The sequence below is a fragment of the Ammospiza caudacuta genome, chromosome 26 (assembly GCF_027887145.1).
Source record: "Ammospiza caudacuta isolate bAmmCau1 chromosome 26, bAmmCau1.pri, whole genome shotgun sequence".
Lineage (NCBI taxonomy): Eukaryota > Metazoa > Chordata > Aves > Passeriformes > Passerellidae > Ammospiza > Ammospiza caudacuta.
In genome coordinates, this window is record NC_080618.1 from 2,897,050 (window position 1) to 2,922,995 (window position 25,946).

At 43.4% G+C, this 25,946-nt stretch overlaps 1 protein-coding gene across 1 annotated transcript in view; it reads right to left on the reverse strand.

Moving 5' to 3' along the window:
- Positions 1 to 5,911: 5,911 nt before the first annotated feature.
- Positions 5,912 to 25,946, reverse strand: part of PPP2R2A (protein phosphatase 2 regulatory subunit Balpha) — a 38,707-nt gene continuing 18,672 nt past the window's right edge. The window contains exons 3-10 of the mRNA XM_058820039.1: positions 14,169 to 14,266; positions 11,184 to 11,349; positions 10,610 to 10,722; positions 9,493 to 9,670; positions 8,706 to 8,870; positions 8,011 to 8,180; positions 7,430 to 7,521; positions 5,912 to 6,623 (exon numbers count right to left, since the gene is read on the reverse strand). Of these exons, the coding sequence (XP_058676022.1) occupies positions 6,344 to 6,623; positions 7,430 to 7,521; positions 8,011 to 8,180; positions 8,706 to 8,870; positions 9,493 to 9,670; positions 10,610 to 10,722; positions 11,184 to 11,349; positions 14,169 to 14,266 (1,262 nt within the window). The 3' untranslated portion in view covers positions 5,912 to 6,343. The remainder of the gene's footprint in view (positions 6,624 to 7,429; positions 7,522 to 8,010; positions 8,181 to 8,705; positions 8,871 to 9,492; positions 9,671 to 10,609; positions 10,723 to 11,183; positions 11,350 to 14,168; positions 14,267 to 25,946) is intronic.

Genomic DNA, 25,946 nt, shown 5'->3' on the forward strand with positions numbered 1-25,946 from the left:
ACACAGGGACCGAGAGTGAGTGACACAGGGACCGGGAGCGACACAGGGACCGGGAGCGACTCGGAGACAGGGACCAGTAGTGACAGAGGGACCGGGAGTGACAGAGGGAGCGACAGAGGGACAGGGAGTGACAGAAGGACAGGGAGAGACACAGGGACCAGGAGCGAGTGGCGCGGCCCGTCAGGCTGGGAGAGCCCTCCCAGAGCCCCGAGCCCGAGCGGTGCCCGATCGCCACCTTGTCCCCTCTGAGTGCCACCTCCAGGGGACCCCTCCAGGGATGGGCACTGCAACCCTCCGTGAGCAGTGCCAAGCCCTGAGCCCCCTTTCCGTGGGGAAATTCCTGCTGTGCCCACCCTGAGCTGCCCTGAGCCCCCTTTCCATGGGGAAATTCCTGCTGTGCCCACCCTGAGCTGCCCTGGCCCAGCCTGAGGCCGTTCCCTCTGCTCCTGTCCCTGTGCCCTCCTGGCAGGAGCTGGGCAGAGCCACAGCCCCCCCCCCCCTGCCCCCCGACTGCTTTTCATCTTGTTCTTTTCATTCTGTTTTGTTGTCACTTCAATGTCAAGATTTATTTGGAGGCCTAGACTCTTTTTGATGTAATTTTGTGACTTCAGTTTCATGTCTCTAACACGTATATCTATATTTATAAGCATTTTGCTTACCAAAAGTTGTAAAGGAGCCTTTTACACCATAAAGTCCTCCCATCAACAGCCACAAGAACATAAATTGTGTTTTTTTCATTACTCTACTCACTGAAGGAGTTCAGTAACAGCAACACTATCAGAGTGAAGCCACGCAGAAACAACTCCAGTAGTGTTCTTTGTTTGCTCCCCATTACAAATGTGAAAAAATCACTTCTTTCTGTGTCAACTTTTTTTTAGCGAGAGAAAAAGCTTGTATGCACAAGTGTCACAATCATCCTATACTACAATACCTGTTATAAGTATTTTTTATCTTCTATTCCTCTACACTAATGTTGGAGGTTTGAAATCTGCCTTTTGTAACAGCCTTTCACTTCTCTTGAATTTGACTGCAGGCCTTGCATGACTGTACCAAATATCTGACCCTGTGGAAAATCTGGATGGCTCTGGGGTAGCACTGGGAGAGAATTAGCTATGTTAGTAGTAGAAAGAAAGCAGCAACTGAATTAATTTGACAAAACATCTATTTACAGGTGGAGGGGCTGCAGAAACACTTGAGATTGAAATCAGAACAATGAGCTACTTGTGATTTTAAATAAAAAACCTGCCCAGGTAACCTAACCCTACTTTGCAACCCTCAAATCACAGGCTAACATGAGCATTTGTCACCACCCTCATTCAGGAAGCATTTGCTACAACACTTGTGGCATTAATATTTATCAGTCAAGTGCGACTATTAAAATTTCTGAGTCAGAAATAAATTGATCAAGATTATAGAGTGAGTCAATGCAGAGCCAGAAATAGCATTCACAAGGCCTGACTTTCAGCCCTGTGCTCAAACCACTCCACAGGTTCCTTGAGGCACTTGAATGATGTAATTAATGTTTGTAATTTGAATCCTCAGATGGAAAATGCTGTGACAATGGTGGCATTGGATGGACACAAAACCACCTATTAATAGAAGAGAAACAATGGCCACAGATTCCTGGGAAAAGCTTTTTGTACTGGAGTGCAATACAAAGGTTTTTCTTCCAGGAAAAAACCCAAAACCTTTAAGTCAATTGAAATCAAACAGTTAACAAAACCTGTGCTAAGATAATCCCATGTCACAGGGCTTGCAAGGGTTGCAGGATGAAGAGAGAGGCGAGAATCTTGACCTCATGTTCAGAAGTCTTGATTTATTATTTTATGATATATATTACATTATGACTATGCTAAAAAGAATAGAAGGAGAAGTTCTCAGAAGCTAGCTAAGCTAAGAATAGAAAATGAATCAATAACAAAGTTCTGTGTCTCAGCAGAAAGCGAGACCCAGCTCTGCTGTGAGTGGTCAGTAAATCCAAACATCCACCCGAGACCAATCCCACATCCACCTGTTGCATTCCCCAGCAGCAGATAACCATTGTTTACATTTTGTTGCTGAGGCCACAGCTTCTCAGAAGGGGGAAAAATCCTAAAGAAAGGATTTTAATGAAAAGATGTCTGTGACAATCCCACTGGGAATATCTCATGGTTCCAAGGTATTCTAAATGTTTGAAACAAGTACAGAAGGAGAGCTCTGTCTGCCCCTGGATCCCTGGAAGTGTCCAAGATCACGTTGGATGGGGCTTGGAGCACCCTGGGACAGTGAAAATGTCCCTGCCCCTGGCAGGGGATGGTACTGGATGGGGTTTAAGGTCCTTTCCAACCCAAAACATTGCATGATTCTCAAGCCTAAAACATGCCACGATTATTTTTATTTGGTTTGTTTAGTATTTCAATTCCCCAAAGCTGAACAAGTGCCCTTTCCTGAGCTGGACACACCCAGCATCCGCCCTGCACAAGGGCTCTTGGCCCTGCACACCTCGGCTGAACTCTTTGTACTGCATTAATCCACCCTGGAAACGTTTTTATAGTCAGAAATAGCAACAAGTGATGGCTGTTGATTCCGGAGGTGACTTCGAGGGACAGTGACCACACCTCGCCGTGGCCGCTCGCGGTTCCAAACCTGCACCTCTCTACGGTAGCGTTTGCCTCCTAGTGGAGAGCCCTGGCTCAGAAAAGCGTTATCAAAACCAGCCAGGGCTGTTTTCCTCCTTGCAAAGGTTGAGACTGTTCAGATTGGAGGGTAAAATTCACTGTGTAGAGAAATCGAATTCACAGTTTTTGTTCTCGCAGCTGGGAAACAAACATTGGTTTTAGTCCACTGCTTATCTATACAAGCCCAAACCAAGTTAAATAAGATGTTTGCTGCAGGCAAACAAACAGCTCCAGACAGCCACAGTCAATACACAGCAGCCTCACTCCCAGCACACCTCGATCCAAGTCCTTCCCTTTACAAGAGCCAATTCCATGGAAAAGGGCAAAAGGAGGCACCTTTTATTCAATAAAAGGAGTGTTTGATGGGAGTCAGGATGTTTTACACCTCTACAGCCCGAGGGGAAGAGCAGAAGAGCAGCACACAGGAAATTGCTTCCCAGCTCTGCTGTGCCTAAGAGGATGACAATAAAAGTCTCTATTAAAATATTGGTATTCCCTCTCCAGGAGGGGAAATCTCACAGGTTTTTGCTTGTCAGCACCACCCGAGCTTTTTCCAATCAGGCTGATAATAAAAGGATCTGCAGTTAAGCAATAAATGATCCTGTCCTCCCTGAACAGAGCAGTAGGGGAGCAGGTGCTGCTGCATACCCAGCGTGTTTTCCAGGCAGCAGCCACATCCTAGCGGGGAAATGACAAAGGACTTGAGGCACGGGGCTCTCCTGCACCTGGGCATTGTGTCAGCTGGACAAACACCTCACTCTGAACAGTAACTGGTGGCACGAGTGACACTGCTGCTGTCACATTGTAGATACAAACGACCCAAGTGGTGGTTGGTGGCATTTCAGTACCATCAGTGGCATAAGGACAAGATGCAGGGAGGAGAATGCCTTCCCCTTGTTCAGTCTGGCATTCAGGGACTGGGAATTGCAGATTTGCACTGGTTTTACTGGGCACTGAGGATGCTGTGTGACTGGAGCAGCTGAAGGCAGTGACCAGAACCATCCTGCCCACGACAGGAACAGGGACACAGTTCCCCAGGCACAGGGAAGAGACCACTCATTCAAAAATACCTGCAAACACAGAATAGGGGCAGGAAAGAGCATAAAAAGCATCCTGACAAAGTGTATTCTCTGTGTACTTTTATTAATAAAATATATGATTTACAGCATGTATCAGCGGACAGTGTGCTTAGAGAATTCTCTAATGGATAGTGTGACAGCACAGGCAGGAGCTGGGTTTGGTGAGGACAAGTTAAACCTCAGGTGAATGACAAGGACCACCATTACCAGCAAACCCGAACCCTTTCCCACAGTGAGCTTTAACCCATCCCAGCAGGCCCAGCTGTGATGCCAGAGGAAGCTGTACTGGAGTATTGCTCTGGGTGACTGCACCCGGTCACTCTGTGCCATCTTCACCTGCTCAGCACCTTCAGTGCATCCCTGGGGCTCTGGTGGCACAGGAACAGCAGCCTCAATACCATGGCCCTCATCTTCCCAATCCAGCATCCTTGAACCTACACCTTCACAGAACAGGATTTTACCAGCTCCACAGCAAAAGCATCTCATCACCTCAGTGCCTTCACAGCAAGATAAAGAATATAAGCTTTGGCCCTGGAAACAGCTGCACATGTGATTAATGTTACTCAACGAGTTGTTTCTCAAACTGTTGGAAGGTCTGGTTGCTGGAGTAAAATTAGTCACATGCTACTAAATAGGAGTAGGGCCCACTTATTTATTCACCCACTGGAAAACAGCTTCTGTTCCTGGGGATATTCATTTGTTTTACAAGGCTAACAGGTGAAAAAAAGGTCAAATCCTTACAAAGGCTCATGGTCACGCATGCACGGTACAAGACAAATACTGTATTTAAGAGAACTGGATTAATAAATATTAGAATTTTTACATTTTCACACCACTGCAGAAGGACTTAAAAAAACTGAAGAGTGATTGCAATAGTAGTCTTGTTAATAACCTCTAACCCAGCCAAAATTTTACAGCAGAAATAGTATCTCAGTTGATCAAATCATAATTTCATTTTAATAACTACCTCTAAGCCACAGAAATAATTAAATACAGGTAACTCAAAAGCAAAAATTCTGCCAGTCAAGGTAAATTCACCATGAATTCAAACTTTACTGAACATTTCCATGAAGGAGGAACAAAACCTAAAAGCACAATCAGCAAAAATACTGGAAGTAAAAACTCATGAGCCTTATAAAGCATCAATATCTAGTTAATCTTTGGATAAGCCTTATGTGCTGAGGAGTTGAAATCTCTCACATCACTATGAACACTTATTTCATGCAGCTTCTGTACTCCACGTTTGGCTCCTCGCACCAGTGAACATTTCTATAAGTGCAGGAACTTTGCAAAGCCAAAAGCCAGAAGAAAACATTTGCATGGTTAAACTACATTTCCAGTTAGCAATAAATACAGAAAATAGAGCAGCAGAATGCAGTGCAGTCATTAGCTATGGAACCATGGTGCTGGCTTGTACTACAGAACACCACACAGGAGCTTGGACAATTTCTCACAAAGCCACAGGGGACTTGGTGCTCTAAACAAGGCATTAAAGGTATTTTATCCTAAAACAAGGCATTGAAGAAACCAGGATGAAACTAAACATTAAGACATCTGTCCCAAAAAATGGAATTTAAAACCTGAAGATTCTATTCCCTTTCTGATTAAAGCAACAGGTTAAAAAGAGGAGCATTCAAGGGCACAGGAAGTGGCTGCTCAGATCAAAACCTGACAGCAGTTATGGTGCTGAGATGGAAGTGGTCATACACTGGCTGGTGCCCAGATTGCTCAGGAGTGAATGCAGGTACCTGTGAAATCCCTCCCTCTCTTCATTCCCATGAAAAATAATTAATACTGGTTAAAATCATTACAAAAAACATAATTTTATTTTCATGCATCTAAGGTAAAACACAGAGTATTTGTATAAAGAGGTAGATTAAAAAAAAAAAAAAGAAAACAGATTCTCCATTCTTTGTCACTTTTATTCAGTAGTTTGTTTTTTCCTTATTTTCTCTTTTTTTGGTGCCAGACATGGCAAGGAGTGATTACAGTCAACTGTTTATTAAAACACTTGTTGCAACACAGACCCCCTTTACCACTGACCCCAAAAGGACCCATTTTATGTGCTTTATTTTGTTTATTTTTTTTCCATACACCACCACCAAGGCGAGGTGGAGGGGGGACGAGGGGGAAGGGGGAGTCCAGGAGGCCAGAAGGAGGAGGAATGCTACAAGCCACAGCAAGAATGAGCTGTATTTAATAAAAAAAGGGGGCCACGAATGATACAGTAATGAGGTTACACAATTAAATCCCATAGCATGATTGAAGGCTTTCCCTGTGTCGGACGTCATCACAATGGAAGGCATAAAAAGTGGAGTAAACCGATGTTGAGACAGTCCAGTCTAGTCCATTAGGCAAGATGGTGCAAGTAGTCATTTAAATTAAAAAGTGCCCTATCCTCACCTAAATGGCTAGCAGGAACGGAGACAACAGAACCACAGAGCCTTCTCCATGGAGCTATAAAAGTGTGTTGTCATATGGCACATTTTTAAACACTGGAAAGGGGTGCCATAATGGACCTCTCACTTGCTTTTGTTACAGGTACAAATGCTAGATTCAACTATTTCAACTATGCAGGAAGTGACTCTTCAGTTAGGAATGCCAACCCTAATTCATCTTGTCTTGAAATATATACAAGTTGTTTGTGGTAGCTACAGCAATGATGTTCTCCTTGGGGTGCCAGGCTGTGTGCAGGATCTTCTTGTTGAAGTCTAAGCTGTCGACACTGATCTCGTCCTTCTTTCTCTTGCCGCTGGCGCACACCTTGCGTGGCTTCAGCACCGTGCGCGGTTTGTTGTTCTCCCGCGACGCCTCCAAGGTGATGTCTCGCTTTGTGTTCCTGTCAAACATCCTGAAGAAGTTGTTGTAAGACCCTGTCATGACAATGCTGCACAGGGGGAGAAGGAAGAAGGATATCAGTTAGGAATGCCTTCTCCTTTTAGCAAGCCAGAGGGTCTCGACTGAGATCACGCAAATGGAAGGCAGGTGGCATCACCCACACCTGCTACAGCTAAAGGGAAGCAGGTTTTATAAATCTAAAACTTCCCAAAAATACCCTTTTACCTTCCCTGGGCCCTTTGAGGTATTTTGTTATCTAAGCACCTCGAATGTCATTATTTAATTTGCTTTTCACACACACACGGGAGAGAGCCAACACGTTGGATTTTTAGTGACACACAAGGTGGGCAAATTTAGGTAATAAGCAGCACATCTAGTTTGTGAAAATTCCTTATAGCCCCTGATTCTGCATCAGCTGTTCAGTAAGAAAAACAGATTCACAGGTTTCCTTGTCCTTCCTCTGCCTCAAAAAATATTTGAGCAGACAGATGTCAGATTTCAAAAAAAATAAAAAGAAGCACACCATGTCTGACAGTACTGACAAGGAACCACTGAGCTGCTTTAAATGCCACAAATAAGCAGTTAATGGCATGATTAGCACAGAAGCAATAGCTGTCCTAAGTGGTGCTCTTGGCAGGTCACTACCATGGTAAATCACTGGAAAAAGAACATTCCTGGAAGTTTTACCCATGGGTTCCCCTAGAGGTCTGGTACAGATCCTTACAGTTAATAATGCACCTTACAGTCTCCTAAAGTACTACTGCATTGTCCAAGTCCAGGTATTTGAGGTCCACTGCCCATTTTAAGAATAATTTGGAAAGATTTGAAGTGCACAGGGATAAGAATTCCACTTGCCTGTCTGATCCATTCCAACAGCATTCAAACTTGTCAAAAATGCAATCATTCTCATACAGTGAGCAGAGTTTACTCCTGAGGTATTCATGCACCTGGAAAAGAGGGATCAGAGAAACTGAGTGAGCCTTAGACTCATACCTGTAAAACAGCCTTCCCAGACTGTCCCAACAGCAAGGAACCTGAGACTGTTCACAAGAGCTCTTTCTTATAATGAAAACAGCAACTTTCAGTGGCAGCTAAAAACATTTTACGAAAAGGAAATGTTTCACCTCCTGTTTTCTTCAGGACAGAGCGCAGAACATAAAGACCTGTCCTAGTCTCATGGCTGGAGATCGCCTCTCCACATCCCAAATCCCCACTGGGTAAGAGTGATGCTTTTCCAGGCCCAAACATGGCTTTGGGTTCTGCCACCACCCTGCAAACAGCACAACCTTTCAGCAGGAGTGTGGAATCCCCAAAGCTCAGGGATGCTCTGCCTGAATCTAGAGACAGAACTGTAACTGCCACATCAAGACCATCAGTAAGATTCACCCCTTGTCCATGTTTTTTAATTCCCAGCCCACATGATTTTCACCCAGTACCTGGTATGTTTCCACAGGTCTATTTTCCATATTTAAATCCCAGATCTTCACTGACAGATAATCTCTAGTCATCATATATCGACCACTGTGGCTAAATTTGACATCAGATATGGAAGAGATGATTTCAGAGAAAAATGATCTGTTGCTAGGATCCTCTGGTTCTTCAAACACTGCAGGAAAATAAGACAGACATTTCAAGAGGTCAGTTTGTGTCTCTTTGATACAAGATACACCTGGATTACTTTAACATTGTCTCAACAAGCTTTCTACCTTGTGTTACTCTGTGTTACATAAAATAACTTTTCAGAAGAAACATTGGTAATACAGTTGCCATACCCTCTATTGTTGTAGCAAGCTGAGGTCAGCTCCTTAGTGAATGAATTATTTGGTAATATGTAAAGTCTTGATTGACACATGCACCGGATTTCCAGCACCAAGTGCAGACCAAATGGCCTTTAACCACCTGAAGTCTGCAAAAAGCCATTCCTGGTGTCCAAACAGAAGCTGCTACTCATTTTACTCACTACTTTTACTCCAGGAAAACATAAATATAAGATTTATTTAGATTTTAGGCTTTAAATATAATCAATATACTACAGGAATTCTATACAAATCCACACAGACTATTCAGTGTTTGATATACTCTAACAGCAAATGTCCTCTGGCACAGGGAGACACTGAACTGCAGCACTCACACTTTGAATGTCTGTCACAGAGGGCTGATGCCCTCATGTCACACAGGCGAATTGTGCCTTTGCTGCTGCTGTAGACAAACGTGCTGCAGCTGTTGGGGTGGAACTCTGCAGCTGTGATCACCTCTGTCAGCTCCTCCATGTTGGCAGGCTTGATATCTACAATATCTGCAGCAGCTCTTTAAGGAATTGCCTCCAGTAAATGGGTTTTTCCCAAGGTATTTTTCAGTTTTAGATGCTTTCAGAAATGCTACCTCAGGCTTGTGGGACCCAGGCACAACCCAGGTAAGAGTTAAAATCAAGCCACACAATTTTTCTACAAAGCAAGGTGGTAACATCACACTCTGAATCGGTTTCAGGATAGTTCTTACAGCAGCAGAAACCTGCTTCAGTTCTGCTCCACACTCCAGCAGTAATTAATTCTATACTACAAATTATCTCCCAAGTATTTAATATAAAACTTCATTCTGCTTAAATTCTAATTATACTGCTATGTTATAAAATGCTATTTTGTATTAAAAACTTCACACAGGTGTGGCTGCTCCATCCCTGGAAGTGTCCAAGGCCAGGTTGGAGCAACCTGCTCCTGCCCACCTGGATGAGCTTTAATGTCCCTTCCAAACCAAACCATTCCTTCTCCAGAAGTAAAAGCCCTTACAATGACTAGGGAGAAATAGCCAGGATTAATGGAGATGAATTCTCTGTATATATACTAAACACTTCTCATGGAAGGAACTAAAACCCAACAGTTTTCCTGTTCCCATCCCACAGAACAATGGCAAAAGGATACTAAAACTTCTGTCAGTGATTTCTAGGTGCCACAGGTTGATCCGCAGGTCGTCTGCAGACAGGTACGTCTCATAGTCACTGTTGATGGAGATGGAGTTGATGTGATACGTGTGAGCATTGGCAAATATCCTGCGTGGGCTGGCTTCCACCATGAGGTCCATGGGCCTGAACACTGGCACCTGCAGCACACAGAGAAGGGCAAGAGTGAGACCCCAACCTAGCACAGATAGCAGCACTGCTCAGCACACTCCTTCAACGTCCCAAGCTGGATGAAATATCTTACAAGTCAGTATTCCTGCCAAGGGCCAGCACAGGAAAGATGAAGTTAATGATGTGGTGGGTGGTTCTGTGGGATCTCAGCACCTCAGGATGGAGGTGCAGAGAGGCCGAGACCACCCTTGGGGGGCTCGGGAGTCCTGGAATGTTGCCAGAAGTGTCTGGTGGCTGCACTTTGATCCTGCACAGGAGATGACACCTGTATGAGGACTGGGAAGGTTTCACTGGGTGAATGGTGAAGGGATAAGTTAGTTAAAGTGTAAAACACAGCGTTTAGGATTTTAGTACAGGGGGGTCTAAAGAAGTAAGATGGAGGAATTGGGGCGTGTCCTGTCCTTCTTCTTCTTCTTCTTGGCCTCCATCTTCTGTGGTGATGGTGGCACTTTGGGATTGGTTATTACTAGAAGTGCACCGGTTAATAAGGGTAGAAGGTATTGGGGAGAAATGATAAATATTGTACACGTAACTTCGGGTATAAAGATAAGTGACCGCCCCGGGGGCTCTCAGTGTGCCCATGGCTGACTTGCTGTGCAGACCTCTGTCGGGCTGAAAGAAAATCTTTTAGATAAACAATTAATAAACACCAAGACCGAGACAAGATCAGAAGTCTCTCCTCGTCCTTTGAAGCGCTGGGCTCTTCAAGGCCATCCCTGGGCCTTTCCAGAACACCTAAACAACACCAGAAAACTTACAAGCCTAAACAGCCGAGAAAACTAACAAGTGGCGTCCCTGAGCTATCATCTCTGGTCAATAAATCTGCCAGAAGAAAACCGAAAAACGAACAGGTTCCTCCAAGAGCCATGGGCTGGGAGAGGGGAACGAGCTGATTGTGAGCTACTCACCCGTAGTGTTGTAACTGTAGTAGGATCCCTATACCGTCCATCCTCCTCCTTTAAATTATAACCCTCGGGTCTTTTGTCCCTTTCACTGATTTTCCATAACTTTATTGTTTTATCTGCAATGAAACAAGCACAGGTTAAAATGAGAGCTGTGGAGAGACACCAGTCATCGCTGCTGATGCCTTCTAAAAAGACAAGGCCGCCCACGCGCACAAAAAAAGACAAAAATGCTGCTTGGGGAAAACAAGACAAAAAGCATTAAAGAACCTCCTCCAGAGTTTGTTCTTTTTATAAGAGCTCCAGCAAGTTTCAGTCAGGACAGGGACTGCTATGAATAATTAATGTAAGCTCTGCCCCAGGGACTCTCACACACAGCAAGGTCTCAGTGAGCTGCACACAGGGGCTGTAAAATCCCAAATACCCCACCCTGTGCTGGCACACCTGTGCCAGGGAAGCCACAACCACGTCACCAGATCCCTGCAGTTAAACCCTGCTTGATTCCAGCCTTTTGGAGAGAATTAGACCAAATCCTAATAACAAACCTACATAAGAACATGTTATGGTGCAAAATACTTACCATTTGTAGACAATAAAAACTGAGCAGCATTTTTCTGGGGTAACCACCTAATTTTGTTGATCTTCTCTTCAATTTCTAAACTTTTCAAGTAGTCAAACTCTGGTTCATGGCTTTGAAAGGTACTGTAAACATTGTACTCTCCCCTACTGTGAGACTGGGTTTTGTTCTAAAAAGAGAATTAAATGATCAAGACATGTATACAATGTACATTTGGGTACAACCTACTTGATTTTCATGATCCTGTCAACCAAATAAGATGAGCATCATCTCTGCGGCAAGAAATTTATTAAAGTTTCTATTATTTTGGCTAAGAAAACATCAGAGAAGAGACAGTTCATGCAGCAGCTTAAGTTTCCAGAAACTCTCCACAGAATGTAACATCTCCAACAAGTTTTCACATTAATGCTGAGCAGCTGAACAAACTAATATTTTACCTATTAAAAAAAAACAAAAAAAACCCCACCAAAACAAACTACAACTTATTTCATCTTTAATTTTTCCATCTTTGCTGTTTAAAGGGAATATTTCTTCCCCTGCAACACAGACACACAAATGGCAAATCTACTCTGTGAGTACACTCAGCTTTCCAGGCACACTATGGAAATCCCACATGGCACCTCTAAATTTATACCAGCAGCTCCACGATTCTGGTTTATAATCTCCAAGTCCCCTAGTAGCTTCTGAACTGCTTAAGCAGCTTTTTCTTCCTCTTTCTAGAAGGGGAAAAAGCTCATCACCTCTGCTCTGGCATTAGAGTCACCCCTGCAGTTACCTGACCAGGTGTACAACTGGTTTTACAAAACTGAAAAATTGCACAATTCCTCTTTCCAAAAGCTGTGTCTTAAGCACCAAAATATTGCACTGCATGGACTGAACCTTGAATTTCATCCACTGGGTGCAAAAAATTGGATCCATTTCTGATGTAGTACTCCCCATGTTCACTTGTAGTGGTTTCAAGCTGAGTTTTGTGATTTATTCCTGTCCCACCAACTCCAGAGATTGCACCATCAGATGCCTTTGCTGTGATATGTCCCTGGCTGGGGACTTTGCTCCTTCCTTCTCTGGCGTCTCATGTCCATGGGCTCATTTAATCCCTGAGTAGCTCACCAAAACACATCTGATACAACCCTTGCTAGCCCACATTTGTCACATTCTTTGCATCATTTTCCCATGCTTCATACCCTGAGAGCTGGCAGGAATTCTTGTACTTGAAAATAAGCTGGGGGCAGGGAAGGGATAATGGGGCAAAACAGTCAGAAATCCCATTTTGGCACCAGATTTCTGTACCACACCTGTCCCTTACACTGCTTTTCCCACCCTGGAGAATGGAAGGGACTTTGTTCTAAGCCTCAGTCAGAACTAACAACTGAAGCTGGGTCACTGCATGGAACAACTTGGAAAGGAAATCTATTGTGCTTTAGGAAATGCCTTAGGAAATCCAGGGAACTGGGAACTTTTCTTCAAGTCCAGACTGACCGTAACGACTGAGGCTAAATATTCTATGTGTGCATTCTAGTAAAACTTTACAGGATCACAATAATACATAAGCCCAGTAATATGTGAAATCCATCCTTGGGCTAAAATCCAAATTTAAACTCTCAGTCTCATGGTGCTCAAAGGAAAACAAAAAATTCCAAACAAGGCGAGGTGTTGGTCCAAGCGGCCGATGTTAAATTCCAGTTTAGGTAATTGCACCGTGCCCACGCAAATTCCTGCTCAGTTTCTGGGAGCTGTGGGATTCACTTCCTGCCTGGCACCCAGCTGATGTCACTGGCTGCCACATTCCAGCCCGGAGGTGGCAGCACTTTGGCAGTGGGGAAGGCACACAGGTCTGCACAGCTCCTCACACAGCCCTGGGCAGTGCTTCTCTTCCTGCAGGCGTGGTCTGCAAAGCTCTGCAGGGAGCGTGGCAGAAAGGGGCACAGAACTGCAAACAGAACACTTCTATTTGATATACTTTCACATAAAATCTGCTCTAGACAGTTTGTTGGAACAAATCATTCCCTAAACACTGAGAAGTAAAAAAAATGCCAAAAACAATTCTGCGCAATTTCACCTGACAACCCAGCTGTTCTTCCTACCCCTGGATCCCAGCTCCTAAGGATGTGAGCTTGGATTATGCTCCAAAAACCAAGGAGTCATTGAAATACAGCTCACCTAAAAGCAGGCAAGGAATTACTGCAACTTTAAGCTACACAAGAGGATTCTTAAAAGTGTCAAGCGACAACTCAAGAATTAAAAGTAATAAAGAAATAAAAGGAAAACAATAAAAAGCCACAAAATACTCCAACAGCTGGTGCCACACAGCCCCACTAGATGTCCCCATTGACCGAGGGGAGCTGCTGGCACAGGGACGGTGCCTTGCCCACAGATCAGCTCTCTGCTCAGGGAAGCAGAAATGCCAAGTTTTGGGAGTTTTAAAATGGACATTGAAGGAAAAACTACACAAAACTAACAGCGGCATCTCCCTGAAATACATTATAACCACAAAAACTTCCAACTTCCAGCCTCGGTTAAAATCAGGCACTGCAGCTCAGCTGCCCAATGACAGAGGTAGAGCCAAAAGCCCAAAAACCAAGGGTAAAGGAAGAAAAGAGACCTCTGCTATGGGGATTCTGTGGTTTTACTTGATTGATGTGGAAAAGGACATCTGAGGTCACAGTCACACACTTACTAGAGGGCAACTTTTAATATCCCCAGTTCCACTGAAATCATCATCACAGCCAGAAGAGTCACTGTGTAAGAACCAACTTCAGTTCCCTCAAGGGGCTTTTGTGTCCTACCCCTTTTTGGTCTTCCCTTTCAACATTCTTTATACCACAACCAAAGAGTGTTTAAAATAACTTCTATCACCAAGTTAATTAAATATCAGTGTTGTAATCACTTATCACACAGGCATGCACTTTGTGTAAGGGGTTTTATAAAAACATGCTCCTTGTCTTTGAAAAGGGAATAGGAAAAACAATGGAATTAGACAGCACTCACCTCCTGCTCCTGTTGAAAGATGACAACTCTCCCTCCTTTGTCTCCTGTTGCTAACAACTCTCCAGAATGGTTAAATTCTACTGTAGAAATTATATCCGCTGCAGAACAACAAAAATAAATCCCCCACGTTAATCATTCTTCTAAATACCAAGTGGCCAAGAAGGCCATGATTAAAAAAACCCCCAAACCATTAAAAAATTATACTTTATTTAAAGGACACCTATAAAATGCAAGTAAAGGTTTCTTCCAAAAAATAACCCTAGTTTTTCAGCTGTAGATTTGAGAAGCATTTCTAGATGACCATGCCAGAGCTACAAGCACAGTGTTGTGCATTACTTTGTTCCTAAGGTTTAATATCCTCAGCTTCTTAGAACTGCTTTTTCTACTCTGACTCTAGATAATACAGACTGTAGCTTTCTAGAGCAACTGTGCACCTTTATGTTCTCCATTTTTCCTAATGCATGATTTAGATACAATCATTATCCATATCACCTCAAAGCACCTTTGTTTTTTAAAGGACTTCGTACACATTTGATAACTTAAAGGCAAAAGGTATCAGGGGAGAAAAGTTCAGATATCTGTGTTTAAGGAATGCAAAGAATAAACAGCTGCAGAAAATCAGGAAAAAACCTCAACAGTCTTCAAAACACCCAAGTACCTCTTCTGGATGACAAAGGTTTACATTATCACAAGTGGTTTTATAGGGAGTGCTAGAATTAAATGATAAATATACAGCGACACGAACAGCAATCCCTAGTATCAAACTGAGCTGTTCATACATCAGAAAGGACAAATTACAACTTAAGCTCAAGCCCATCCATTCACATTTCCAAAGGTACAAATGCTCCTTGGACTCCCAAATAGTTGAATCAGAAGCCAAACTATTTTTGAAAACACAATTCTATAAATCTAATTTTCTGCCACAGAAACTACTTGAGAGTTTAACATCCACAAGTCTTAAGGCCATTTCACTTTCATGCCAGCCAGCAGTAGATAAACAGTATTTTCTGTGGGATAGTTTCTTTTTTCTCCATTGCATTCATAACATTTTAGACTTAAACAAGATCAATACCTGCTGGACTTGGAGCCAACCATCAGCTCCACAGAGTTTTGTGTTCTTTGGCACAAACTACCCCAGAGACCCCCCCCAGCAATGTCCCTGCCACTGCCACTGCTTACACTGGCTGCAATGTCTGCAGACAGAGCTAAAGACACAAATACACCCACAGCCTGTGCCTCACTGAACCTGGACCCACATCACACACACACAAACTTTCATTGCAGAGCTCATCATCTTTTCATTCCAGAAGGCAGCAGTTACTGCAGCCATTCTTCTATGTGTCACCAGATGAAGTGATTATCTCACATCTGTAAGGGGCAAAGCACTGAGCTGCAGATATGGTATTTCATAGGTACCTCTCCCAGGTGAAGGGGGCATGGAGATAAGAAACAATTCATCCATGTGCAGAAAGAGGGAGGTGCAAACCAAGCAGTGCCAATGCAAAGCACATGGTTGTACTCCTCCAATAGGAAATGACCTTACTTAAAGAATTATCAATTAATTGAAGAAAAACACACTAACACATCTCAGCAGTGAGAAATACACAGAATAATTACTACTGAGAAAAACAAAGACTTAACACTACATGCTCTGACAGTCTTGAAACTGGTGAGAAAATACAGTGAATTATTAGCAAACTCAATGTGTCCAGGTATGTGGAAAGAGCATAGAAAAAATGGCCTTAGAAGTCTCATATATCCATACAAGAACAAATGGATAAATTAAATAAAGTACTTATTTCATGAAAGTCGCTGGAAAATTTAGAACAGGCAGCAACAGCAGCCACAAAAACCTTTGTTTAAGGACAAAAATCTCTATTTTCCTAGGTCTGATAATGCTATATATTGTATTTAATAATAATACAAATCTCACATAGCAGAAAGACAACCACTTTTCTGTAGATCCCAGACATTCTTGCCTTTTTGATTTTCAGGAGAATCCAAGCTTTCCCCCAGTGATTTCCAAGCTGATGCAGATCCAGCTATCACAGACTCAAATGCACAAATAAATTTTCAGCACCCATATCCCACATCTCCAAAGAGTCCAACAGGCTCAGGCAGTGGTGACAAGGTACTGAAACCTCTCCAGTGCCTGACTGACACCATGCAGATCATTCCAAGGATTGGATCAGTTTTAAATTAAAACCAAATACATTCCTTAGCAGTAATGAAAAAATATGAATTTGTTTTAAAACTCAAGATACATCAATAAATCCAATGCGCCTTCCACAGTGTAATCTTGGACTATTCCCTCTCCAAAGGAAAAAAAAGGTGCTAAAAATGTGACAGAAAAAAAGTGATTTCTGTTTAAGTAATCCCAAACCAGGGCCAAGATATAGATTTTACAAAGAAATCTGTACTAGAAAGCAAAGAAGCAGCTGTACATGCAAACCCAGCAATGCCCTGTTTGCAATTCCACATTCCCACACCTTCATCAGAGCAAACACTGGTGCTGAGCTGGGTGGGTTTACAGGTGTTGGAGAAAGGACAGAGGGAGCTTTTCAACCTCCCCAGTGCCTGGATTCGCTTGTGGGCTCTCATCTGTGTTAACATCCTCATTGCCCACAACGTGTACCCACCTTACCCTGCTTTTTTTCCGGTGATAATTGTAATTTTGGCCCTTCAGCACCACCAGAGAGTATCCCCAAGCTGTGGTGTTTCCTCTCCTCTCCCAGGTGGGTGCCTGCAAACAGAGCTGCTCCTGCTGTCACACACTGGGCCACGATCCCCTCCCAGTGCCAGCAGCTCCTGAAGGGGTGCTGCAGGGAGAAGCAGCGGTGCAGGGCCCCACTGCCACCTCACTGATGGCTGCTGGAAATGGATGCATTTCAGTGCCCTTTTCTTCAGCACAATGTCAGAGATAAACAACCACTGAGCCCTTATCTGATACCCAAACCCCTGCCAGGCCACAGCTTATCTGCTGTCACACCATCAGCTGGAGATCAGATCTGTCCTCTCCTCCTCTCCAGCATCTCAGGACATCTCTGACACCAAGATGTGACAGTGCCAGCGCTGAGGGTTGCAAACACTGCATGGCAGCATCAATCGTAGGAGATGAAGACGAGATTGTGACAGAGGCAAAAACCAGGACACAGCAAGGTACACCTCATTCCTGCAGGGCACCTGCAATACCAGCACCAAGTGAACCAGGTTTCTCCTTCTTGCATAACTTGGGACAAAGAGTTCAGAGGTTGTTACATCATTTACAAGTATGTCTCTGCACAGATCTAGATCTGTGTCCTTCAGTTCCGTTCAACATCCCTTCACAGACATTTACTGTTGTAGAAACACTTCTGAGACTGCTAAATGGTTTCAAATAATGTTTTTAGTGACCTGAAAGCAAAGGGGTAGTGGGGTAGGAATCACCTACATAACCTGAAATCTATTTATGAATGAAAATGTTCTACAGCAGGTTGAGCAAAACACTATGGAAACACAGAGCTGCTGCACAGTTCCATCTCCAGCTCAGAGATACAAAACTCTATAGTCAAACCAAGGCACTGATCACAAACATCTCAAACTCAAGAGAGGTTTTGGTCCCTGATCCATCAGCACACAGAGACAGGGCAGAGACTGCTTCCCCCAGAGCCATCCAAAGCTTCCTACAGCTCTCCCTGATCCTGGAGCTACAATCTGGCAAAGCTTTCCTCTCCTTCTGCACAGCATCTTTATTTTCACAACCTGCTTCAAGTTTTTTAAGTTTCAATGAGACATCTTCACTTTTCAAGTGCTCCAACAAAAATCAAAACCACCAGCAAGATCTGGACACTTGACTGGATTCAAGCAGGACTAAATACTTACACAGCAGACATGGAGACAGAAATTGGAGGAGCCAATAAAATAAAACCAAAACATGGTGTTTGATAGGGAATAGGAAAAGGACAAAACACATCTCAGAGCTTCAGGTAAGGCTCTGAGGCCACTAGGCCAGTGCACTGGAAAGAGAACCAGTTCAAATTTAAAAAGAATAAAGGAATCCAACAGACCTCAAATGCCTTTTCCCCTGTTAAAAGCAGTGTTTGGAACCAGAAAAACTCAGTGACAAATACTCAAACACTTTCACACTCTGGGGGCCCTCCACACATTGCAGTGAATGCAGAATGTGTGCACTGTCACCATCAAGTTTTCCAAAACTTTAAAGAAAGGATTGTGATGGAGTTTTATCAGTGTCCAAATGTCTATGGAAAAAGGGAATAAATCAGCTCCATCAATCCAAACCAGCACAAGCAAACTGTAATCCAATGACTTCATTCCAGAGGCCCATCACAAACCTGAAAAGCAATTCTGTATTAACTTTGTTTCCAATAATATAATAAAGAGGATTTTATTAGTAGAGAAGAGGCTATCTGTTTTAATGTTCCATGAACTTTATATAAACTCTGCTTAGAAAACATGCTTGGTAGGCAAAACATGTCACCCACTCTGCAGCAGTGAGTCAATCATGGCAGAACAAAGAGAGTCTTTATTTCACCAGACCCAAAAGGTTTCTGTGCAAGTTTCTGGAATCACGTTGATCTGCTGCCTGAACAGAGAGCAAGTAAATCAGTGTTTACACAAGTGCAGCAATCTCTTGATGTTTCCAAGGACTGAACAAAGAACTGTAACGTTTAAAAAGCATTTTCAAATTATTTAGAAAGTACTGTTTATATACTTTCCCAGTGGCTCAAAATACCATTTCTGGAATTTTCCAAAGGACCAACTCAAAATAATCTTTAAAAGATTATAAAAATCCATAAAGCAGAGCAGATGATTTACAGGTTGGCAATTCTGTCTTGGCAAGTGAAAACTGAATTTGCTGACCTAATGTGGAGACCACATCCTCAGTTTATCAGCCTGGAAAAGCTATTTTCATCAAATTAAACATCAATCAATCATTCCAAGGACACTTCAGAAATGGTCTCAAAAGAAAAACATTAAGAAACCAACTTTTAGGATTAAAATTAAAATCCAGGGAAGCTCAAACAGCCTCAAATTGAGGAAGCAGCAGAGGAGTGGATAAACATAATGAGAGATAGAGACAGTGAACTATTTGAATTCCATGCAGAATTGCTGAATATACCTGAGTCATTCTTCTTAGAGAGACCAAGCGTATCTGTCCAGGAGAAGCTGCACACATTGTCTGGAAATCACTTGTGGGTTGTTTGGTCCTTTCCAATCCAGGGTGAGGCAAAACCTCCCTGCTTCAAACTACTGAACAGATGCAGCTTCCAGAAACTCCAGCTCAAGTCACAGCTAATGACAGAAATTTATGGCTTTTGATTGGACTTTCTTGTTTCCAATAATGGTTTTGTTTTGGAATTATGTACTTCATCATTGGGAACAAACCCCAATCAAACAATGAAAGACACTGGAGAGAAAACAAAAGCTCTTCCAAGGCTTCAAATATTTTAAGTAGCTCCACAATGCATTGAGTCATCCCACCAACAACCCACTGTTTGTGATTTGGATTTACTCCTTTATCCAGAGCCCTGATGTGTTGTGTATTTATCTCTGAAGGTAGCTAGTGATGTGTTAATCCTAAAGTGAACAGGAAGCTGTTTAAACGAGGTTAAGGCAGGGTGACCACATGTCTGTGTGCAGAGGAGAGCTCCCAACATAGGGTACCCCAATTTCACAGCCCAGGAAAAGAGTGAGAGCAAAATGCCATGAACTGTTTAGTGCTGGTGGTGTAAAAGAAAACACCCTCTGCATTCCAGCCTCATCCCTCATTTAAGTCTGTGGAGAGGGGGAAGGGAACACAAGGGTTGTGTGCTCTAAAGTTGCCATGACCAGTCTTACTATTGACTTCATTTCCCTCCTCATTCACTTGCCTGAAGGATTCCCTGCATTCATTCCACCTCCCTGAGGTGACCAGGTAACAAACCCAAAGGCAGCTGGGAGAAGGCATTCTCACTGCTCAATTTCCTACTTGAGACTCATTCCAGAAGTCCTTTCAATAGATCTCTTCTCTACTAGAGAGGGCATTCAAAATATATTAATTCCTTAAAATCTGGGGACAGGAAGAAATGCACATAGACATAGACAAGGCAGAAAGGGGTTATTGCCCCTTGTGGCAAAAACCCTCCCACTGTGCCATGCATCTCTGCCATAGGCAGCTGGTTCCTTGTTCTCTCCCAGGTACTGGAATTCTGCAGCACAAAGCTGCCCTCCTTGCCAGGGAGGGGAACTTGTCTGATGGCAGCTCTCTCCTCAGTGCTGCTGCCCTGCAGGGGCAGACACAAACGCACAGCAGCCAGCCTGCAGCTCCAGCACACAGTGATTAGGCTGGGCTTGCTGGGCTTTGCTTTGCAAACCTGGGAGCTGTACAGACAGGAGGAAGATTTACTGAGTGCTCCCTGCCCTGCACATTCACTCCAAGTGAGTGAGCTCACTTGAACAGCCCTGGGAGGCTGACAATTCAAAACACGACCATGACAAAGTCATCATGTTCCTGCTGATGCTGAAAGCATTCAGTGCTGTTTGGTGAAGCAGCACTTGAGAGCTGAGACTCACCCAGTCCTATTTACATCCCTACCCACATGTAGCATACACAAGATACCAGTGGCCAAACAGGGAATACACATAGTATTGTATCCCACAGCATAAATTACTCACCTAAGTAAAATAATCAAATATAAACCTCGTCAAGCAGGCCTAAGCCACCGTAACTTCACTCTAATTGCCTGGACTCCTCTATATTCCCTTTTATTCACCATTTCTTCTCCCTTTCCTTCTCCAACTTTGCCAATCCTTTGAGGAAAGATACACTAGGGAAGTTCTAGTTCAACAATGAGTTCAACTTTGGATTAGAAAGCCATTATTATTACTCATTATTATTACTACTACACGTTTAATTTTTAACTTTTTATTTAGCTCCCTAAAACAAAAGTTTGATACTGCTTGATTAAGCTTTTCCTGTTACTTCCTAAGCCTGTCCTGCTCACTGTGGGCTCCCAGGTAAGCAGGACTCTACTCTTGCATGGCAAAGCCCAGCTCACGCGCCACATCCTTCTGAGATCACTCTTGGTGCTGTCAAATCCATGCAGCAGCAATGACATCAAGAACACTCTGTTATCACCAGTCTGTAGAAGCAGGAGCTGGAATGAGTCACTTTTTTTAATGGGAGGTGGAACTGGAGGCAAGGGAAAGAATCAGTACTCCAAGACTGCACAGGATTCATGTGCAGCATAGAACTGAATTTGTAACACATAGCTAGAGATAATGCAACTCAATACTCAAGTACAAAACAATGTTATTTTGGTGGTTTTGCAAATTCATGCAAATAACTTTTGTCAGGCTTCATGGCTTCCTAGAAAACACAAGAGCAAACTTCCATCCCCTCCCACAGCAGAACAGTGGCACCAGCCCTAATCTTGCTGCCATTAGTTTCATGCAAGGCTGGTAATGCTCCTAAATTGCTTTATTGGGCACTGAGAGCAGAACAACTCCAAATCCATCTGGCCCATGCACCAGAAGCTGCTCCTCCCTTCAAAGCCAAAGTGAGAGGATGGCATTGAAACTGCAGAGAACAGGATTATCCCAGAAGTGACTCCAAAGCTTCTACAAGTTGGGATAGGAACAAATATGTAGATTAAGTGTTTTACAAGATCAGAGTAAAGCAGAGAACAGAATCACTATCTGCTAATCTCTCATCTAGAACAGCAGCTTCTTATGCATCCAGAAATCTTGATGGGATCTCAAGTTAACTGTGGCATCAAAGTAACATCCTCATTTCAATAGAATTCTGAGAAGGCACAATCTATGGTCAACACTACAATCCAGGTCAGATAGGCAGCAGCACACTGAAAGTTTTAACTCTTGTGTTTGGCACACACTTGTGCCTCCCTTGGGCAACTGCTTCAACACCTCCACTCAGGGCAAGTTCCCACCACTAAATTTACCATTATGTTCCCCCACAGTCCATTCCTGGGCCAAGGTAAGAGACCAACAGAGAATTGTGCAAACCCAGCACCTCTCAATAGGAGCAGAAATCACTACAGGGAACACTTCTAATCCTCCTCAACAGACACCACCACCACTTCAAACTTCTGTGAACAATGGCAACACATTTTATTTCTGTTAAACAATTTGTGTTCTGCTAAGCTAACAGAGCTCACTGAGACTGAGCTGAAGGCATCAGATGGGCAAATCTGCAGTGGGGGAAAGCAAGGAACACAGCAGCAACCACATCTCCAGCTAGACAACTGGATTTACACAGGCCATCGAGCCCACACCCAAAGTGCCAATGAACTGCATTTCTGTATGCAGTCTCCACGAGCTTCCAGCTACATCAAGGCCAGAATCTAGCTTTGCTAGAACAGAAAGAAAACTTATTTAAAGCTCAGCCCCCTGGCTTCCTGTCTCCATCTATAGTAGGAAACTCGAGTCTCCAGCACACAGGACTCCAAGACACCTGTGGTGGCAGGGAAAAAACAGAGATGACAAAGAGCAGCACACCAAAGCACTCTGAAGACAGAGGTGTCAGATACTGATGTGGCCCTGCTTCCTACCACTGAAAATGCATAAAATTGCTCTGAATTTTATCTTTGTGAAGAGAAAGCATTCACACTGATAAATAATACCATGAGCTTTAGGAAGGAACTTTTACACCTTAAATTGATGTAGAACTGTGACCCACAGGGCAATACCTGTCCCATGCTCCCTGTAACCACTGGCTGTGGGTTTTATTTCTGCTCACCAAGTCTGGCACCACACTCTGAAACTCCTTTCAAGCCAACTTCACTACAAACCTACAGAAGAGAGAAACCCTATGGGGTTAGGATTTCTTAGCAGGAAACAGTCCTGAACTGGCCCCTTGAAACCCTTGCATCTGATGAGAGAGTTTAATAGTTTTGGGGTTTTTAACCCCAAATAAGTTTTTATTTGTAAGTGTTTCAAAAATTATTGTGAAAAATCATCTCCTGTTACAACAACAGCAGACAGAAAAATGTTCTCTCTACAAAAACAAAGGCAAAACTGTTTGGTTTCTGGATAGAAACCATTAACCCTCATAATGCTGATTATTGCTTTCTATTTTTAAACATTAAGACATGACTGCAGTTCCCTTCAGAACACATGCAAGGAGATCAACAGGAAAATTCCCTCCTTCCAACAAGAAAAAGAATATCAACTAAATGCATTTAGTTCAAAAGATGCTGCAAAGCAAGTTCCCAGTACATGCATTGCCCATTGGCTGGACGTGATCTAGCTGGGAGAACAGAAGAAGGCGCTGTGGGATCTCAGCACCTCAGGATGGAGGTGCAGAGAGGCCGAGACCACCCTTGGGGGGCTCGGGAGTCCTGGAATGTTGCCAGAAGTGTCTGGTGGCTGCACTTTGATCCTGCACAGGAGACGACACCTGTATGAGGACTGGGAAGGTTTCACTGGGTGAATGGTGAAGGGATAAGTTAGTTAAAGTGTAAAACACAGGGTTTAGGATTTTGGTACAGGGGGGTCTAAAGAAGTAAGATGGAGGAATTGGGGCGTGTCCTGTCCTTCTTCTTCTTCTTCTTGGCCTCCATCTTCTGTGGTGATGGTGGCACTTTGGGATTGGTTATTACTAAAAGTGCACCGGTTAATAAGGGTAGAAAGTATTGGGGAGAAATGATAAATATTGTACACGTAACTTCGGGTATAAAGATAAGTGACCGCCCCGGGGGCTCGCAGTGTGCCCATGGCTGGCTGCTGAGCAGACCTCTGTCGGGCTGAAAGAAAATCTTTTAGATAAACAATTAATAAACACCGAGACAAGATCAGAAGTCTCTCCTCATCCTTTGAAGCGTCGGCTCTTCAAGGCCATCCCTGGGCCTTTCCAGGCCACCTAAACAGCACAGAAAACTTACAGGCGTGTGCAGAGAAGCAGGCAAATAAACACATTTACAACAGACCACACAAATAAACTGCCCAAAAATTCCTGCTAACTGGGCTGCCCACACCAGGCACTGCATATTTAACAGGTAAAGGTTAACCTGGCTCCTGTAGTAGCTGATGTGATGTGAGAAATGTGGAACACCTGGGATCAGCAGAACAGGAGGCACGGCCCTGGCTGCAGCTCCCAGCCCTGAGGATGTGTTTTACAGGTACAAGGCAATCTACCCTACAGTCCAACCTGGAACTGAGGGCTCTGTGTCTGAAGCTTCTTCCAGAGCTCCACAACTCTGGGGGACTGCTGCTGTCCCAGTAACTCCATGTGAGCACTGCTGCAAAGTGGGGACCTCACCAGTTCAAGGCAGAGTCATTTTTCAACTCAACATCAGCTACATCAGCTTGAAAATACTTCAGACTCAATAATAAAGGATTATTTAATACCTGACAAGAATTCCCTGGAGGCTCCAAAGGCATTTTCTGCCCAGAAACCACACAGAGCAGTTGCAGCACTCTGTGAAAGGCAGCTCCTCTCACTTTTTAACTTTTTATTTAGCTCTCTAAAATAAAAGTTTGATACTGCTTGATTAAGCTTTTCCTGTTACTTCCTAGAGCCAAATAAAGAGTTAAAAAGTGATTATGAAAGCAACAACTAAGTCAATTACCCCTTTTTAATCTTCATTACACAGGTATTGAGTTTTCCCCCAAAGAATATCCTAAATAATGTATTCAAACAGGGAACTCCACCTTATGTTAGCAGCACTGCAAACATATTTAGGAAGGTAACAGAAACACACAGGGAACATTTTGCTGGGGACAAAGAGCAAGTGATGAGCATTTAGTGCACATGTCTTAATAAACACACTTCCCAAACTCAAATATTCCTTCAAATATGACAGGAAGTGCCTATTTGCTTTTCCTATTCATACTAATTCAGGTCTATTGTTGGCTGAAACAAAGCTCTTTCAACCTGCAGAAAGCGTTCCCAGGACATTTGACACCAGTTTATTAATATCATTAACAGGAGAGGCCAGAGTGGCAGAAATCCAGCCCCACTCCTGGTACCCAGCTGAAATCACCTCAGAAAGGAGGGTGAGTGTTTCACAGTTTGTGTAACTACAACATTTATCCAGGACCAGGAATGAGCAGTTGAAAGTCACAGCATCTCCTTGAGGCTTTTCCTTGCAGCTACTGCAATATTACAGAATAATAATAATAATTAATTCTTTTAAAGGGCTCAATCTGTCCACAAGCTATCCTCCTTCCAAGCAGAATTGTTCTGCTTTTAAACAAAAATGTAATCAGCAGTAAATCCAGCGTTTCAGCATTTTAAAATACCAGACACCTGTTTGATGAAAAAGCTACTGTAGGGTTCAGTTTCCCAACAAGACAAAATTCAGCTGCTCAGAGCTTCCAGCTCCTGAAGCTAAAATCTATTTTCAGGCAGGGAAGAGAAAAAGAAGAGTGGCCCTCCTACTGAGGATGTGTCACACTCACTGTTGCATCAATCCCCTTTCAATTACAGTGCAAACTCCTCTTCACTCACAGTCTAGGATTACCAAAAAAAGCCTGGGAGCAGCAGTTATCCAGAGGTTAGATAACACCACAATTGGAGGCTGTGCACCTCTAAGCACTCCATGAGAAATTATGACTTTGATAGGAAATAGGGGGGAAAAAACCAACCAGACACATAAAATTTAAAAAAATCCTACCTAAGCAACATTTATGTTAAATATATTATAATTCTTAAGTCACTTTGTTTCAAAACATCATCTGCCACAAAATCCACCTGACACCCTGGGTACCTGGCCTAGGTTTGCTTGCGCCCTGCTGCTATCACAGCCACGTCCATTACACTTCATCTGGAGAAATTGT